This window comes from Pongo pygmaeus, chromosome X, assembly GCF_028885625.2.
Source record: "Pongo pygmaeus isolate AG05252 chromosome X, NHGRI_mPonPyg2-v2.0_pri, whole genome shotgun sequence".
NCBI lineage: Eukaryota > Metazoa > Chordata > Mammalia > Primates > Hominidae > Pongo > Pongo pygmaeus.
The window spans coordinates 66649101-66668102 of NC_072396.2; the positions used below are offsets into that span (position 1 = coordinate 66649101).

Consider the following 19002-nt stretch of genomic DNA (forward strand, 5'->3'; position numbering starts at 1 on the left):
TTAACCCTCTCTGAGCGCCAATTTCCTCAACTAAGAAATGAAGACAGTTATCCTTACTCTGTAAAATAGCTATAAAGCTCTAATATAAACATGTCATTTCCAGGACATGAGGCCAGACTTGTCCACCAAATACAGCCCTGAGCTTTCTTGCTCCTGGGCCAGTGTTTCATAGTCCTTAAAACCCTCTTTTGATACACTTAAAAGAAAAAACATCTCACTACCTCCTTTAGCTCATTTAAACGTTCCAAATAATTTAAATATTGTGAGTAAAAATAAGTCAAAGTAAGGGTAACTCTGAATATTTTTTCAATTTACATAGCTGCCCCACTGTCCCTGGAAATTCTATACATCCTTTCAGGACAGGGTGGTATTTGCCAAATCGTATTTGTCACCAAAATAACAGATATATATTTGGGGTCACACTAATAGCTGCTCTCTGGCCCAACTATGCTTCCTATTCCAATCTTAGCCTTCCAGGTCAAACTTACACATTCTTCTTCCTCAAAGAAACTTTCCCTGACTGCTCAAGCTGATGTGGCTCCCCTTCTCCAAATTCTAACACCAATTGTGAAGGCCCTGACATACCACACACTTGACACTTAGCCACCATGCTGCTCACAGCTTTTCGTTTGCCTGCCCATTAAGGCTGTGCCCAGCACTCTATCTTCTTTGGTCTTGCTTCACTTAGGGGTTGTCCAGAGAAGAGCAGCTGACAAAGCCCCAGAGTTTCCTCTGGTTGTCCTCTGCACATGGCAAGGGGACAAAGTCCTCTTGAACCCTGGTTGCCTGTGGTCCTGTTGGAACCAGGCTGCCCATATGCCACTTGTTAATGGTAGTCTGAGTGCCTTCACAGGGACATGGTGAGCAGGTGCTGAAAACAGATGCTATTTGGATCATCACAACTTTCCTGCCTAATGAAGTTTATCATTTCCAATAAAATGCCAGCCTTCCTCCTTTTTCCTTGTGCTCGTCTGAGTTGGGAGACATTAAGGGAGCTAGTTCCTCCTTAGTAAGACATTGCAGGATATTCTCTACAAATGACAGATGCTGCAATCTGGGGAATGTAACTGTTCAGGATTGTAGCCTGCTTCACTTGTTTGTAAATAAGGTCCTCCCTGCCCCTTTATAGAGGGGACCCTAGTTACTCTTCTCTAGCCTTTTCTCTCCAGATCCTAGGGAAGGTACATGGGGCTCGGACTGGATTTATTTCGCTCACTACTATATTCCAGCATCCTAGAATGCATGCTTAATAATTACAACAAAATAATAACAACTACAATAATAGCAACAGTGACCCCTTAAATAGCATATATTATGTACCAGGTACTGTCCTAAATGCTCTGCATTTATTAACTTAAATAATCCTCCAATGTAGGTACTGTTATAACCCCATCTGATGAGGAACTATAGACATAGAGCAGCTAAGAAGCTTTCTCAGGAATAGAATGCTTATAACGCTGCTGGTGGGAATGTAAATTAGTACAGCCATGATAGAAAGCAGTTTGGATATTTCTTAAATAACTTAAAAAAGAACTACCTTTTAACCCAGCAATCCCATTATTGGGTATGTACCCAAAGGAATATAAATCGTTCTACCACAAGACACATGCATGCGTATGTTCACTGCAGCACTTTTCACAATAGCAGATACACGGAGTCAGCCTAAATGATGATCAATGATAGACTGGATAAAGAAAATGTGGTACATATACACCACAAAATACCACAAAGCCATCAAAATAAATGAAATCATGCCTTTTGCAACAACATGGATGGAACTGGAGGCCATTATCCTAAGCAAATTAACACAGGAACAGGAAACCAAATACCGCATGTTCTCACTTACAAGAGGGAGCTAAATATTGAGTACACAGGGACACAAAGAAGGAAACAACAGACACTGGGGTTTACTTGAGGGTGGAAGGTGGGAGGAGGGTGGGAATAAAAAACCACCTATCGGTACTATGTTCATTACCCACGTGATGAAATCATTTGTGTACCAAAACCCAGCAACATGCAATTTACCTACGTAACAAATTTGAATATGCACCTCCTAAAGCTAAAATAAAAATTGGGAGAAAAAACAGAAATTTTTCCAGGAATAAAAGCTACTAAATGGCAGAGCTTGGCTTTGGGTTCAGGCTGTCCAGCTCTAAAATCTCTGCTTTTGTTTATAATGTGCTATATTGCCTCTAAATAAAAAAGTACTGAATGAATTATTAGTAACACTGCATATATAGTAATAGTATTAATAGCTAACATTCACTAAGTACTTCCTACGTGCCAGGAACTACATCTGCATTGTCTCATTTAACCCTGACAACCTCCCTTCCTTGTAGATACATTGTCATTCTCATTTTGCAAACAAGGGCATAATTATAAGCACAAAAAGTTTGCCCAAGGTCATATAGCTCATGGGAGAAAGGAGATTGCCCTCTAGTCTGGCCCTAGCACCCATGCTCTTAACCCTATACTCCACTGCTCCCCACTACCTCAGGTGGTTTCCTCCCAAAGCCTCTTGAGATGACTTCTATCATCAGCCTGATTTGACACTGAGGAAAATAAGGACAAAGTTAAAGAACTGGCCAATGGTTAGAAAAGTTAGTAAGAGACAGAGTAAAGTTAAGTACCCAGGAGTTCTGGTTTCAAATCCCCTTCTTTCTGCTCCAGCCCCATTTCTGTTGCTATTATTGGATTTATAAGCTGTCCCAAACAGCTCATCCTCCAAGTCTGACCCTTCAGTGCAAGAAGAAATTGTCCAAATGCAGAAAATTCCCTGAACAGAAGTCTTCTGCCCAACATCATTACACGCTGTTTAGTTCTGATCCCCTTGAATATGGTGAAAGCAACAGGAATAAAAGAACGGTTATGACACAAGGGACAACAGAACATGGCCAGACTGGCACGATAGGACAGAGGGTGCAGGAAAAGGGGATCTGCTCCTTTCCACAGTAAATAGTCAAAGAGAAAAAATCCCCTCAAAGCATCAAACTAATTTCTCAAATAATTATATCAGGAAGAAAATAATAAAACACATCAAAAACTAAAATAAAAATGCAATGAAACACAGAGGAGCAGAGACTGACAAGTATAGATAATATGAAGAAAGAGAACAGAGTCTTATCTGGATTTTTTGGAAGAAAAGTTAAAAGAGTGGTGACAGCAAAAATTAAAGAAGGGGTCACATAATTAGAAGCCACTGGTGACTTTCCCACATACTATAATTGCCATTTTAAAGGTACCTTCACACATGCACACATACTCTCTTGCTCTCCTTTTCTCTCTCTCTCTCTCTGAAACAAGCTACAAGCTGCATAAGTTGTTTAAGCTGTTCTGAGTGGATTAGTCAATCCCAATTCCCAATGTACAAAACAGGCACATTGTTGCATAATTGACTGGGAATTAAGGGAATCTTAACAGTTGGATGAGAACTTAGTGGTGAGGCCACATGCTCATGGAGAGAGATCAGTGTTCCAATGTTTACTATACTATCTTTGGCACATAATAATCTAGCCCATATTTGGGTACATCTAGTGATGGGGACCTCACCACTTTATAAGGCTGTCTATTTCTTTGTTGGAGGTTGGGTAAGACGAGATTAATGAGTACCAGGCACTCTATCAGGCATTTTATATGCATTGATTCCATTTAATCTTCATGACAATCCTGTAGAATAGTTATCCTCACCATTCACAATTGATATAATGGAGGTACAAGAAGCAAAAAGTCACTTGCTTGAAATCATATAGTTAGCGAGTGTTGAAATCAGGATTTGAGCCCAGAATTGTCTGATTACAAACTTTATGTTTTATCTATCACTCCATATGACTTCTGTCTGCAAGGAAACCATGGGAAAATCTGAAATGCAGGAGGATACTCTCTGTCCTGTGCAATCCTCCTATCAACTAATTAAGTTACTGGCAAAATAGAAACTGAGTTTTATGGGATATGACTTGTTCTCAGAAAGCCAAACATGACCCCTGTGGCCACTGTATCTCTTTCTAAATGTTCACAGGCTGTTTAATAATCAAGTACAGAATTTTGACAAGCTCAATGGTAATAATGACATAAATATTACCAATGTGGAATCTGGAGCCAGCTTATCTGAATTTAATTCCTGGCTCTATCACTCATTAGCTATTTCACCTTGGGAAAATTATATAACTTATCTAGGTCTCACTTTACATATCCTTAACATGGAAATAATATAATAATAGTACCTACTTCATAGGTTTGTTGTGAGGATTAAATTGAGTTAATAAGTGTAAAGTTCTTAGAACAGAATCATAGAAGCACTCCATAAATGCTAGTTCATTAATATTTTATTGTTCATTTCTACTTTCTAGAACATATTATTTTCTGCTTTGAAAACTGGTACATTTTCGTATCTATTGTCTTCTCACAGATCTCCTGGAACCCATAATTCTGTCAAGATGACCTACAGCAATTCCACTTGGGACATCTTAGAATTATTTCAGTGCCCTGGGATGTATATATTTTTAAATAACATCATACTTAAGTTCTGTTAGACTAGAATCCCTATGAAAGTAGAGCTGGTTGGCACAGAAGAGGGGCTCAATATCTACAGCATGAAAGAATTCAGAGCAGCAAAGTACTCTATTACAACCTCAGATCCTTTGGGCTTCAATTCCCTTTGAAACAAGTTTATGCCTTCTTTTCCTTGATAGAGAAGGAATTTATATTCCCCTGTTATCAGTAAACCATCTGCCTCAAACAGGGGGTTGTCAGACTATCACTTCTTTTTTCTTCATTTGAACATAGCTTTAAAAGTAATTAAAATTAAGCATTTTTAAAAACTGATTTTGACTCATTCTAGGATTCATGAAACTATTTTGTCACCCCTGTTAAATATTATATCATATGTAAAATATTATATATTATTTAGCCACTTGCTAGGGGTCTTTGTTTTCTCCTTTTTAAAAATGAGATCATCAGAAAGCTTAATGTGGCCATATTTCATTATTTAGCATACTCACCTCCTTTCTTCCTGGCAAAAAGGATTACTGAACTTTCGGATATCCATTTAAATTATGTGCCTGAGGTGAGTAAGGTGACAGCCTCACTCACCTTGGCCCAGTCCAGACATTCCCTTCCTTTCCTCCATGGATTCTCTTTGTCAAACGAATTTTCACCTCCAGAGAGCCTAGTCCATTCCTCCCAGCTCTATCTCAAGAAGAGAGTCTTTTGTAGTAATGGCAAAAGGTCCCTAAACAACCCAGTAGACAAAATACCTTGTCTCTTTGCATACCTTCTCTTGGCCCTATGACCATTTTTCAAAAGTTTATTCCTACTTGTTGAATGGAAAGTCTTATTGTAGATAACAAATGGAAATCTTCAAAACAAACATCAGGTAGTTTTAATGGCCTTTGAACAATTAGGCTATAACTGTTCGTGTTGTGGGAAGCCAGTGTCAAGAACACCCAGGTATATGGAGTTAGTAGCCTTTATACCCCAGACTCTAGGCTGGCTGTGTCTTAGGAAGAAAGCCTATGGTTCTTGTAAAAACAAGAAAGCTCCCTTCTGTGGGAAGCTATGACTGCTTCGAGGTTTCTCTTGTTTTCACCATCCCTGTTATATGCTTCCCCCACCCTGCCAGCTTGGCTGGTTTGAATCCCCAGCCCTGACTTGACTTCTAGTTTCTTCCTAATCATTGGCTCTCACTATCTGGCTTAGACTTGGTTCATTACTCCATCTTGGTCTTCCACTGCCCGTTGAGTTCCAAGTTAAACCCATTGTTTATCTTGTTTCTTCCCCTTTATTCCTGGCTTCTGACTCACTGTTTTATGTTCTGGATCCTGGTCTATCTCTTATAGCCACTGCTTTCTAGAGCCTAGTTTCACATTTTAGTTAAAGTAATCCCAGCCTTGGCTAACAGATGCCAAAATTAACAGGGCCTAGGGGGTGTAGAACTATAAAATAAGCCAGGTTCCTATTTGTTTGCTGTCTCTATGGCTACTTGTTCTGAGTGTAAACACCTTAGTGGGAAGAACAGGCACATTAGTGTTGGTGACATGGCTGATATGCTGAGAATTTCCATGGCTGCCTAAATTAACCCTCAAAAATCCTACCTCCTGATTGTATGAAAGTCCTGAGAAGAGTTGGGGGAGCTAAAAAGAAGCATTAGTGTTTGGCTGAGTTTCAGATTCATAAAAGTTCTCTGTTTGAGGGTCAGCTCCACACTGAGGTAAGTTATTATCCCCATTAACTGACTGGCTATTGGTTCCAGAGTGGACATTCAGAGCTTATCACCAAATACTGAGGCAGTCTGAACCTAAGCTCAGTGTTTTTCCCCTCAATCCACTGTCAAAGCAAATGGATAAAGATTCAATACAAGATATGGCACACACATACACACACAGAGGACAGGGGGCTTAAAACAACTGTGTGGTTCATGTTCCAGCCCAGAAAAATATAACACTATTTACTCTGGTGTTTTGTGACTCAGCACTCCTCTTCAGAGGCATTCACTACTGGGTGAAGGAGAGGACAAAGGGACTGGATGATGGCAAAAGAGCCAAGGGTAGGATGGTGAATTTGTAAAGTCACTCTAAGCATTCTGGTTTCTTCTTCCAGTTTTACTTTCCCTGGTCCCCAATTCTTCCCACTTAGCCCCTGGAGCCAAAACTGGTCTGAACTCTCTACTATTAGTGAGGAAGTAGGGGGAAGAGTATCCCATAAGGAGGGGTGACGCTTAGAACATATGCTACCCTTCCCAGCCTCACCAAGGAGAAGAGTCCTAGAAATCAACATTCACAGAGTTATCCAGGAGTCAGTGACAAGAGTAAGACCTCTCCTCAAATGGATTACAAAGGAAGAGTGGAGAAGAGCACGGTTGGGGGTTGTGGGGAACCAGTGCACCTTGTATAGAAAATAGGTAGAGGCATGGAAAAAATTGCTATATCACAAAGGTACCTACCTGTCAGGGCAAAAGTAGCAGGCTCCTTGTTGGTTTCCAGGGCAGAGAGGGGCCACATGGCCAGAGCCATTAGAGTGGAAATGAGGAAAAGTGCTCAGGGAAACTACTATTTACCAACTAAGATAGACATATTTCAATATTTTTTACAAATGGTGCAGACCAGCAGCTCTGGGTAGAAGAAAGTGAGAAGGAGCACCCCAGGGTCATTAGGGCAAAGGGTAAAAAAAATACCAAGACAAAATGCACCGACTTCAGAGTTTTTCACTGCCCACAAGCCAACCCTGCCTGTGACATTCATGCCACATTAGTGCTCCTGATACAGAATTGCTGACAATCTCCTGTCTGTTTTCCCCCCATCAGTATTTGCCCACTTTGTTGGGAGCCTGGGGATGATGAAGAGGAGGGTCCGGTACCCTGTTAGGTACCCATCTCCCTCAGGGAAGAAGGGGGCAGGGTTACCTTCTTGCAGAGGACCATCTGGTGGTCAAACAGGAAGAAGACCCGCTGCTGGTTGCGGCCGTAGGGCTGGTAGATCCAGGCCATCTCCCCAGTGTAGATCAGCTCCGAGCTCCTGTCTAGGATGTCCTCGCCCTGGGAAGGACATGTGATGATGAGAGGCAGCCAGGCAGAAGGATGGCACCATCACCTGCCTGGAGGCACCCAAGGCTGGGCATAGACTGGGACAGGAAGAGGCCAGAAAGGCCCTGGTAGAGACAGAGGGAGAGAGGGACTCCTGGGACTCCTCAAAAAGCTTTACAGCTCTGTGAGCTAGGAAGACCCATTTTCTTATTCACCCCAAGGCCAAATGTGCCCCGCCACCTGGGACTGCTACAGCTTTTCTACGCCAGTTACCCTCTGGTCCTATAAGTTCTCTGTCTGTCTGTCTCTCTCTGTGTCTGCCTCTCTCTCTCTCTCTCTCTCTCTCTCTCTACATACACACATATATATGTGTGTGGAGAAAGAGAGAGAGATGTTTTATATATATATATATATGCACACACACACACATATATACACACACACATATACACATACACACACGCACACACACATATATATATATATATATATTTCTCCATCTCTCTTCTCTATAAATCTCTTTTTCTGTCCCAGTCTCTCAATCCCTGCTCTGGTCCCTCAGTCTCTTTCTAATACTTGAAGAACAGGCCTTAATCTCACTGCTTCCCACATGAGTAGAAGGAAACAGGGGAGGACAAGAAGGAAGATGATAACAGAGGGAGAGAAAAAGAACCCACTCCCCTCTTATAATTGTTTTTCCTTCTCCTCTCAGTTCACTAAAATCTACTGATTGAATAAGAAACTTAACTGCCACATGATTCCTTGGTCTGTTATCCAGAAAGCCTAGAACTACTTCTCCTCCTTGCTACAAAGAGTCTGACACAAATAGGCACCAAGACACCTAAGTCCTAGCTAATTCAATTTTATAGAGTTTCCAAGTCCTACTCCTTCTTTATGGCAACTCTGATAGGTCAGAAGTACGTTGCGGGTGTGTGTCAGATGTCAAGGTAGACCTGGCTGGCCCCTGTCCTCAAGGAGCTTATGTCTTCATGGAGGAGATGAATGCAGGTATGCTCAAAACTCATGAAACACAAGGCAAACCAACACCGAAGTTGTGGGCACAGGGGTGAGTATTCCAGGGCCTATGTGAAGATACGGACAAAGAGTAGTGCCCCAAGACACAGAAGAATTAATATTTCCTGAGCACGTATATGGGTCAGACAGTGCACCAGATATTTTCAATCTATCTTATCTGAGCCTCGCAATAGCCCTGGGAAGTAGATATTCTTGTTCCCATTTTACAGTTAGAGGTACAAAAAGATCAAGTGATAAGCCAAAGTTGCCCAATTAGTTAGCTACAGGTCCATGACCCAACTCCAACCTCTGGGGATCCATAGAGTATGCTCACTCCTTGTACTACATTATACTGTCTTTAGGCCAAAAAGGCATTGGAGAACCCATTCCTTCCTCTCTCTCTAGGTGTCAGTTTTCCCAGATGTAGTATGAGGATGATCTTCATGGTCTCAGTGCTGATACCTTGATGCTAAGATCTCAGCTTTACACCCAAAAGCTTCAAGGCAAGGTTAGAGATGGAGACCTTTATACCTCCCAGAAATAATCAGAGGCAATAACAAATCAGGCAGGGTAGTAGGCCAGAGAGTGGGGCATCTAGAAATGGTGTATTCGAGCATGCCATTTTATTCCCCCAGTCTAAAGGATGGGAAGGAAAGGGGGAACTCAGTAGAATTATTTTCTAATAATAGAACCCCCTCTCCCCCGCTGAAAAAAAGCTTAGAAATAGTGCTTCAACTCTAGGCTCCAGACTTAGCCTCAATATTATCTAGGAACTAGGTAAACACTCCTTCTAGAGGGGCTGACATACTAGCACAGAACCTCTGGAGGCCTGATACTGGGAAAGAAAGCCACCAGGGTTAGGGAGCAGTACAGCGATTTCCTGCTGGAGGGATGGGAAGCTGAGAGAGGTGCTACAGTCCACTTTGAATATGTATGAAGTCCAATAAAGCCATAAAAGAGAGCCAATGCCATAAGAAGATGGTCAGAATGACTTTTAAATATACAATTTACTAAATGTGGATGATACAACCAGCAGGGCTACCCAGTATTATCTGGTCCATCCACTCCACCAGCCAGGGGCATCTCGATTCTAAATTTTTTTTTTTTTTTTTGAGACAGAGTCTCCCTCTGTTGCCCAGGCTGGAGTACAGTGGCACGATCTCGGCTCACTGCAAACTCTGCCTCCTGGCCTCAAGCGATACTTGTGTCTCAGCCTCCCAAGCAGCTGGCATTACAGGCATGTGTGTGACACCATGCCCAGCTAATTTTTATATTTTTAGTAGAGACAATGTTTTGCTATGTTGGCCAGGCTGGTCTCAAACTCCTGACCTCAAGCGATCCACCCACCTCAGCCTCCCAAAGTGCTGGAATTACAGATGTTAGCCATGGTGCCCAGCATCAATTATATTTTAATTACTTGCAACATGTAACTCCATCAAATAGAAAAAAGATTAAAATACTCCTCCTCTATGCTCACCAAGCTGACTAACCTTGAGCAACACACGTAGTCTCTCTATAACTCAGTTGCCTCATCATTAACATGGGGATAATAACAGTACTAACTTCATTTGGGTGTTGTGAGGATTATTTAAATTAAAACATATAAAGTGCCTAGAAGGTACACATCACACTATAAGCTCAACATAAGTGATACTTATTTTCTTGACTATTACTGTGTGCCCCAGTTTCCATACCTATCCTGTCTCCTAGTAATATAGCAACCCAGTAAGTGATGTTTTGTTATTACCCCAAAACCAAGGTCAAAGAAATTGGAAGTAATTTGCCCAAAGGGGCAGAACCTAGGTCAGAAGCCCTCCAAAGCCTATGCTCTTATCCACCAAACCACTTTAGAATGATGGCCCCCACCCAATCTCCTCCCACTGTCGCCAACCCAGGGGAACAACCAGATGCCATGGAAGATTTCTAAGGTGAGAATCTCAAAAGACCTGGGCTCTGAGTCCAATGCTGCTACCAGCTCACTCTCAAGTTAGAAACTAGCTTAAACTCTCGCCATCTGTTTCCTCATTTGTAGAGTGGGAATATTAAAACAGTTCCTGTTTGACCCACTTCACATGGCTGTTTGAGAGCATCAAATGAGTTCATGGAAAGGAGAAAGCCCTCTCATTGTTTAGAGATCTCACCCTTGCTTCCTCTGCTCCACTTACATAACACATCTCTTTGTCTTGCCCCCAAAAGTACAACTCCTTCCAAAAATCCCCAACTGTGGGCCTTCGGATCTGTTCACTTCCTCCAGGATTTTGCTCACACTGTTCCCTCTGCTGGAATATGTTTGTCCCCACTAGATGTTCAAGGCCACATCTCATTGATCTCAATATCCTCATTGCCCAGCATAGGGCCTGGCATATGAGGGGAAATGCTCAAAACATAAGTCTCATAATTTCACATATTTGCTCAAAAACCCTCCAGTGGCCTCCTTCTCACTCAAACTAACAGTCAGTCTTATGAAGACAGGATCTGACCTCCAGTCACCTCCCTAACTTCATTTGCTCCCACTCACTCACTTACTCTACTCTGGGCACACTGGCTTCCGTGTTGTTCCTTTAGCACACACTCCTATATTTCAGGGTCTTCGTGTTTGTTTTCTCCTCTGTCTAGAATTCTGTGCCCCAAGAAAACCAAATGGTTTGCTCCTTCCTCTCCTTCAGGTCTGTTCTTAACTGTTACTTCCTCAGGTAGTATCCCCATTACTCCCTAACCTGTTATCCTACTTTATTTTTCTTCAGAGGCCCATCTACCTGATGATATATGTTTGTTTGTTGCCTCTTTTCCCTACTAGAATATAAATCAATGAGAGTGGAAACTTTGTCATGTTCACTGATGTCTTTGCAGAACCTAGAATAAGGTCTGACACAGAGTACTTGATATTTAAGTACTCAATAAATACTGTTTGACAACTAAATCAACAGGTGTGGAAAGAACAGTGGCCACCAAAAACTACCCAAAGCTTTCTTGCCAGCTTATCTACCTTCCTTCCTTGGGGTCAGAGCCCGAGAGAAGAGGCCTCACCCCATTCTAATTCTAATTCACCCCATTCTGCCTGATTTCACCCCATTCTAATTATAGGCCAATTGATATGGGGCTGTAATCTGAGCAGATCCAGGGAAAAGACAAGGGGAATGCCATACTTTTTAACTAGTTTATTTTCAGTGCTGCCTACTGACAGGAAGGCAGAGGAGTAACAAATCCATCCAGCCCTATATTTGATCTTCTGGTCCCAGGAGTATGCCTCATCAAGCCAGTTTAGCTTTTAAGTAGATGCTTTTGCTGCCTTCATCATGTTGGGTTTTCTTGTTTCCTCCAAATTCTTTGGATTCAATCATCAAATAGTAAACTGAACAGGTCCTTGGGTATTACACAACCAGGCTGGGAGGAGAGGGGTGCCACAAAGAGGAAATCACAACCACACACAATCAAGCTCCCAAACATGAGCTACAATGTTAAGTTCCTGCTACAAATCTCCAGAAAAAAAAAAAAAAAGGATTAAAAAGAAGCTATCCAGGATATGTTACCTTTCCCTTGTTTTCAAGTGGATTAAATGAGTGTGCAACGTGGCAAAGTGACAGCTCAACCAAACCTCAGCATCATAGAAATTAGAAATAGAAATTTCCCAGAAACTGCAGTCCCTGGGAACAGATTATTCTCCCTGCTGCTCCCGCATACTGCTCTAATGTATTGATTAGTAGAAAGATGACTGACACTTTTACTCATCCATTTGATTTTCAGGAGCCCTGGGGGGTGGGGTAAAAGGAGAGTTACTTCAGGAACTCTAGTCCCTATAGAATGGTAGAGGGCAGGGATAATAACCAGAGTTGGGCAAAGAGACCAAGAATGTTCACGGAATAAGCTAAGAGAAGGGTCAGGCCTTGATATAATGCAAGGCTTCCTGCTCTCTAGCCAGACACTCTGATCTATTGAGCAGACACTAATTGCCTGCATGCTACCCTCCAAATTCCTCTTCAAGGGAGATTAAGCTCTGAAGGTTTCCCCTATGACTCCTCTTTTTCATTTGACAAATGAAGCTGAAATTATCATGCAGATGCTTTTGACAGCCACTCTGTTTGTTCAAACATCTGGGAGACAAGGGGGTGGCAGAGACAGCAAAATATGGCATCTTTTTCTTGATTTGCATGGTCTGTTCACAGCAGTCCTTGGCAATCTGGCAGAATGTCTCTCCTTGCCTAGACAACTTCTTGGGCAGGTGGAATGCACAAAGAACCTATACCAGGGAACCTGTGAAATTGGGCCACCAATCTTAACCATCGTCAAGCCATGGAGTATCCATGTCTCACTGCTTTCTTAGGGAGACTCCCCAGCACTCACCCACCACCTGACTGGGATTTGGATGACCTCCCCAAGGTAGTCTCACTGTCTTATTTAAATATAAACTCTTTACTACATACAAAAAGCAAGTCACTGCAATATCACAAAGAACAGCAATTGGGCTGTGAGAGGCAGAAGGTTGAAGGAATATGTGGTACCTTACTGAAAACAACACCACACAAGGAATCAGGAGACTAGATTCAAGTTCCAGCTTTGTCACTGACTTGCTGTGTGGCCTTGGTAGGAAATAAGCCTCTCTCTGCCTGCTTCTTTGTCTTCCACCATCATTGCAAGGTGTTTGAGAGTAAGTGTGTGAGAGTATGTGTATATGTGCATATGTGCATGTGTATACACACAAGAATCATCAGGGTTGTAGGGGGAGTCCTCTAAGAGCCTTGGTGATTCTGACATTCTAGAAGTCTTTAACACAGGTATGGCAAATATGACAGAAACTTTAGGCTTGGCCTCTGAAATATATCCATCAGGCTTTACTAGAGAAAAGACTTCCTAGAGGACAACTTCGCTGGAACTGGCAAGTTCCACAGTGACCTCAGTCTGACAAGAAGACCATGAAGAATTTTTCTTCTTACAAATTGCTATAGGCTGAATGTTTGTATCCCCATAAAATTCACATGTTGAAACATAATCTCTACTGTGATGGTATTTGGAGGTAAGGCCTTGGGGGATGATGGTCATGAGAATGAGGCTGTCATGAATTAAATGGGAATAGCATTCATAAAAGAGACCCCAAAGAGTTCTCTCATCCCTTCTGCCATGTGAGGTTACAATGAGAAGACAACAGTCTATGAAGAGGGCCCTCACCAGGCACTGAATCTACTGGTTCCTTGATCTTGGACTTCCCAGCTTCCACAATTATGAGAAATAAATTTCTGTTGTTTATAAGCCACCCAGTCTATGGTATTTTGTTATAGCAGCCTGAATGAAGTAGGATGTCAATTTAGATAAAGAAAGGCTTCACCAAGCAGGAGCATACAAGCTATGTGTGGGCTTACATGAGATTAGAGTACCAATCAATCAGGCTAACAAAGGAGGCAGAAACTGTTAGAACTATGTTTTTGTGGCCCCATCCAGACAAACATGCAGGAAATTCCTTCTGAGATGCTGAGTGTTTAAATCATAGCTCAGTGTTATTGAGCTTGGTGCTACTGAAGCTCCCTGAGTAGGCCAGGTAATTTCATGCTATTTTTGGTTCCCCATGGCTCCTGCTCCAAGGACTGATGTCCCAGAGCACACAGGGGAATCAGAAGGTCTTCGAGGCATTGGGAAGTTGGGGAGATGCTCCAGGGAATAGGAAGACAACTGCTGCTGGGCACCTTCTCTTACGAAAAACCCTGCCAACGAGAGAGAATAAGGCCAGCTAATCCACCTTAATTTTAGAGTGTCTTAGAGTTGATGGGCTTGCTAGAAGTCATTTGGTCCAGCTCTCTGCCTCTAATCAGGCAAATGGCCAAAGCAAGGCCAACACAAGGAAAAAAGGACCCACAATTTTCTAGTAAGTCTGGCCCAGTGCTGGCTTCTGCTTAAGAGAATCAGAGTCTCCTCATCTAGACAAATTCCTTTCTCTGCAAATCAAAGTGCTGTTCTACTTATATGGGAATATTATCCTTCAAATATAACCCAAAAGGATGTCAGCTGATCTGAATTGTGGTCTTTTTCAACAATCTACATTAAGGTAGGACAGAGGTAGCAGAATAAAAGGAAGGTGACTTTTTTCTGGGCCTTGGTTAAGTAGCTGTTTGTGAGGATGATGCTTGGTTCCCTTGGAACGGGCTAAAATACTTTAAGTATTAAGAGAGATACTACCTCTTAATCACTGAAAATGACACTTGAGTTGAGGTCAGTGGAATAGGGAGCAGACCCTACCTCTATATTGTGACCACAAGGCTTAAGATTGCTAATCCCTCCCTAGTAGCACGTCCAGCCTCTCCCATCTTGGTTATTTTAGCCAGCAGACTACCAGATTGCACAACCTGGGCCTGCAAGACATATGTGAAATGTCATTACTCCTGGTACTTTTGGTGGGAATCTAGGAAGGGAAGGTCTTTCAGAATTCAGAGAAGTCATGGCTGTCTACAATGAAATAATCAGGGATTATTTTAAAAACAGATGTGAAAACTGTGGCTTTGGCAGGGATGATGGTTGTGGCCTATAGTGTACAGGCCTAATAGAGAGACCTAATAGATGTGCCAGGGTGAGGTGATATCACCGATAAAAAAAAAAAAGTATGTTGGCTGTCCTGCATGGTTGGGAACAGGAGAACCAACCTCGTATTCTGAGTCTGGAAGTAAATTAGTATATACTACTTCTTATCTAAGTGTGAATCTGTTGGTCATAAATCCAGAAAGAGCTTTGAAAGGCTACTGAGTCAACCCAATTGTTCTCTGGCAATACCTAAAGAAACGAACCTTTCATTTCTTAATGAGGTATCATCACAAAAATTTCTCCAATCTTCTTAGAAAGTTATTCAAGTATCCAACACTTCTCATTAGCAGGAAATTTTACCTTGAGTCTAATCTAAATCCTTACTGTTGCTCTTCAAATGTAATTTCTCTTCACCCATCCTTAGCTAAGATGGGAAGCTTTTGCCAAGCTATTCAGATTCCCCAATACCCTGGTTGGTAAGTTTCCTACCTCCCAGTCTAGGACAGAAGCCTGCCACTGAGCAATCTTGTCAATATTCTCTAAACGTCGCTTGCGTTCGTTGATCTGCTGAGTCACATTTCTCATGACAGCCAAAGCAGCTGCCACATACCTGTAGTCACTGTGAAAACAAAAGAGTGCAAGTTGAATGAACCAATGTGCCAAAGAACCAATGTGCTAGGTGCCAATCTTAACATCCACTCTCCTCTACCTCCTTAGTAACAGAGTCCTGATTTTCAGATGGGAACCCACACCACCTAAAGACTACATTTTCTATCTTTTGTTTCAGCAAAAATGACTATGCAAGTAAGTTTTGTACACTGATATGTAAATAGAAGTGTTGGGTAGTGTAAGAATTAAAGAAAGAGGAGAGAAACATGAAAGATGGCTTTTCAGTCAACAGGGACAGGTTGATTTTAAATAAACCTGAGAGGAGCGGCTGGCCGAGGTAGGTCAGAGCCACACTTTCTTACAGACTAAGAGTTTTTAAGGATTCAGGGTGGGAGACTTTATCAGTGGCATAAACTGCTTTTGCGCCTCTTTGTTGTGCTTATCTGGGAGAGAGAGTTGTGTGTCTGTTCCCATACATCTTTTTGCAGCTGCAGGCATATCCCCTGAGTCTGCTTTTATCTTGTCTATCTTGGTGCACCTGAAGGAAAAGGAATGTGCTTATTAACGCCCACTGTTTTACTGGGGCCCATTGTATGAGGGTGAAGTTTGGCAGTTACTCAAGAGACTTTCCCCCCACCTCCTTCTGTGCCTGAGCTGTCTTACTGTCTGCTCTTTCTGGCTGCTTGTAGTTAGAAAAGAAGTGATTTCCTTGAAATGCATGAGGCTAGAAAGGGAGCTGGAACTTGAAGTGGTGGTGTTTGTCCAAGATGACAGTGCTCCTGCTCTATCAGGTAGGCCTTCTGAGAAATCACCTTTAAGGAAGAGAGCATACCCTTCTTTAGCCTTTACTCAATCCTGATGCTTGGAAGGTTGATGTGATGGCCGAACCTCTGGTAGCCATCTTGGACCATAAGGACAAGGTCAATACCCTAGGTATAGGATAGTAGATAGCTGTAGGGCGCTCATGTTTCTGATGACCATGAGGCCACCATACCAGTCATAAACTTCAGAATACATACTTCTTTTACATGAGAGACAAATGGACCACTATTTTGTTACATCACATTTTTGTGTCCTATCTGATACAGCCAGCCAAGGACCAAGAAGGGAGCCTCGCACATGACACAGTATAGACCGCTTACCATCTCTTCCATCATCTATTTCTATGGAGCTTCTGCCCAAAATCACTGTGAAATATCCTCACGTTTGCTTTTGCACAATATAGAAACAGAATGTAGCACAGTGGGTAAGAACACAAAGTCTGAAGCCAGACTTTGTGGGATCAAATGCCAGTTTTTCTCACTGACTAGCAGTGTGGCCTTTGGCAAGCCTCACTCCCTCTCTCATTAACTCAATTTCCTCATCTGTAAAATGGGGAAAAGTATAGTTTATTGAAGGTTTCATAAATTAAATACAATCATCCATGTAAACTATCTTACTCTTGGCATATAACAAATGTTAGCAGTATTATTATTACAAATCAAACATTTCTGTAGTAGAGACATCACATGGGATGCCTCTTAAAACCCCTAGTCTCAGAAGTGTAACCCTTGGCCTCACATCCTGGGACTCTGGATAGCAGATGTATTGAGAGTTACATATCCTGTCCAGTTTTTTTCTGCTGTTCTTTTCTGATTTCCAATCAAATGGCTCTTGGGAAAGGCAGATTGATAGTGAGATCTCAGCCATTCAGTGGGGGCAAAAATAAACTGAGAAGACAAGAGGATGCATTACAGTTCAGTGTTAACACCTTTCCTTAGAGAAACTGAAAATGCCTTGTGGTCACTAGTCTGCTCAATCTCTCAGTATCATTTTTTAAAAAAGGAAGGAGAAAAAAATAGATGTGCAACAACCACACATCTTTGCACAACTGCACAACTGCACACCCACAACATTGAATAGTGGGTTGATGGACCAAAGAAAGGCAGAGGAAAGGACTTCTAATTGCCAGGGCAGATCCTCTGTAGTACCTCCTCCTAGCTCACATCCCTCACTCCAATCTGTGATCCGCACACCTGTCAGAGCCATGGCTCTCAAACAATGTTACATTATCACCTCCAGTGAAAGGCTTTTCACTATACTTCCTAACCAGTCTATTCTGTCTCAAGACAAATATGTTAGAAAAGTCTTTATTTTGAGCCTCAGTGAATGTTAGCTATTATCAGTTTTTCTTCTGGATCCCATTGCTGACCCATATTGAGCTTATGGCCAACTAACACTTCCTAAGTCTTTTCAAAACACTCTCTAGAAGCTGTATCTCTCTCAGCCTGTCCGTGAGCTATTTATTTCTTATCTTAGACCCAATAGAAACACTCTACATTTGTTTCTGTTACATTTCATTCTTTTACAGTTAGTTGCTCCAATGTATGGGGATCTTTTGGGCTCTGTGACACCACCGAAGTTTCTCCTTGGCAAGATGTCTGAGCCTGACACTTAGAAGGAGGTAGAGTGGTGACAGAAGGGAAGACTGCAGCACCGAAACTGCTAACATAAGTAAGTGCTCCTGCTCTTTGGACCCATTTTCTGCCCCTGTACCTTTCCTTTCTCTGATTTGAGGAGATCAGTGCTCTAAGCCACTTTCTTGGAAGTAAAGCACAGAGCTGTACTGTCCAACATGGTAGCTATTAGCCATATTTAATCAAAATTAAGTAAAATTTAAAATTTAGTTCCTCAGTTGCACTAGCTATGTTTCTTAGTGCTCAAACTGTCACATGTGGTTGGTAACTACTATATTGAATAACACAAATATAGACTATTTGCATTGTTGCAGAAAGTTCTACTGGGCAGTCCTGGCATGAGAATGTTCATTTCCTCTACACCAAGATTACTCAGCCATGGATTCCTCACTGTCAGTGTCCCATACTGCCTATTTTTGCCATTTTTAGCTGGTTGCCTTTCTCAAAATGGCTAGAGGGGGAATGTGCCCATCTCTAACCTGTCCTACTAGTTTTAGCAGTCGACAGGAGAAGAAAGGAATAGCTGTGGTCCAGCCTAACTCTGGTCAAAGCCCTCAGATGAGGTCTGGGCCCAGCCTCTTATTGGGGAGAGCAACAGAACAAAGATTTTCTAGTTCCAGACATGTCAGCTAGCCTCCGTCTTACATGCAGTCTTCATTCTCATCAACTTAAGGAAGGTAGGGTAGGGAATTATATCAATCATCTGTAAGCAAAGTCAGTATTCTTCTCTATTTATCATTCTTCATCTAATCTTCTCCCTCAGGGGCCATTCTGACTGCCTGTATTTCAGCCCTACCTATCTGAACACCTATCTTACTAAGCTTCCAAGCTGGCATCAGCCTTTAATTGCCTTCAAATCCAAGCTACTCTTGACATGCATGGCAGGAGCCATCATCTTAATAC

General features: G+C 42.1%; 1 protein-coding gene across 15 annotated transcripts in view; it reads right to left on the reverse strand.

The window, feature by feature from the left end:
* ARHGEF9 (Cdc42 guanine nucleotide exchange factor 9) overlaps nucleotides 1–19002 on the reverse strand; it is a 160016-nt gene that overhangs the window by 25979 nt on the left and 115035 nt on the right. For 12 of the 15 annotated variants that reach the window (XM_054471702.2, XM_063660642.1, XM_063660645.1 and 9 more), the window contains 2 exons: nucleotides 15524–15653; nucleotides 7397–7528 (listed from right to left, as the gene is read on the reverse strand). In XM_054471702.2, the coding sequence (XP_054327677.1) occupies nucleotides 7397–7528; nucleotides 15524–15653 (262 nt within the window). The remainder of the gene's footprint in view (nucleotides 1–7396; nucleotides 7529–15523; nucleotides 15654–19002) is intronic. The other 3 variants (XM_054471708.2, XM_063660643.1, XM_054471709.2) reach the window with 1 other exon arrangement.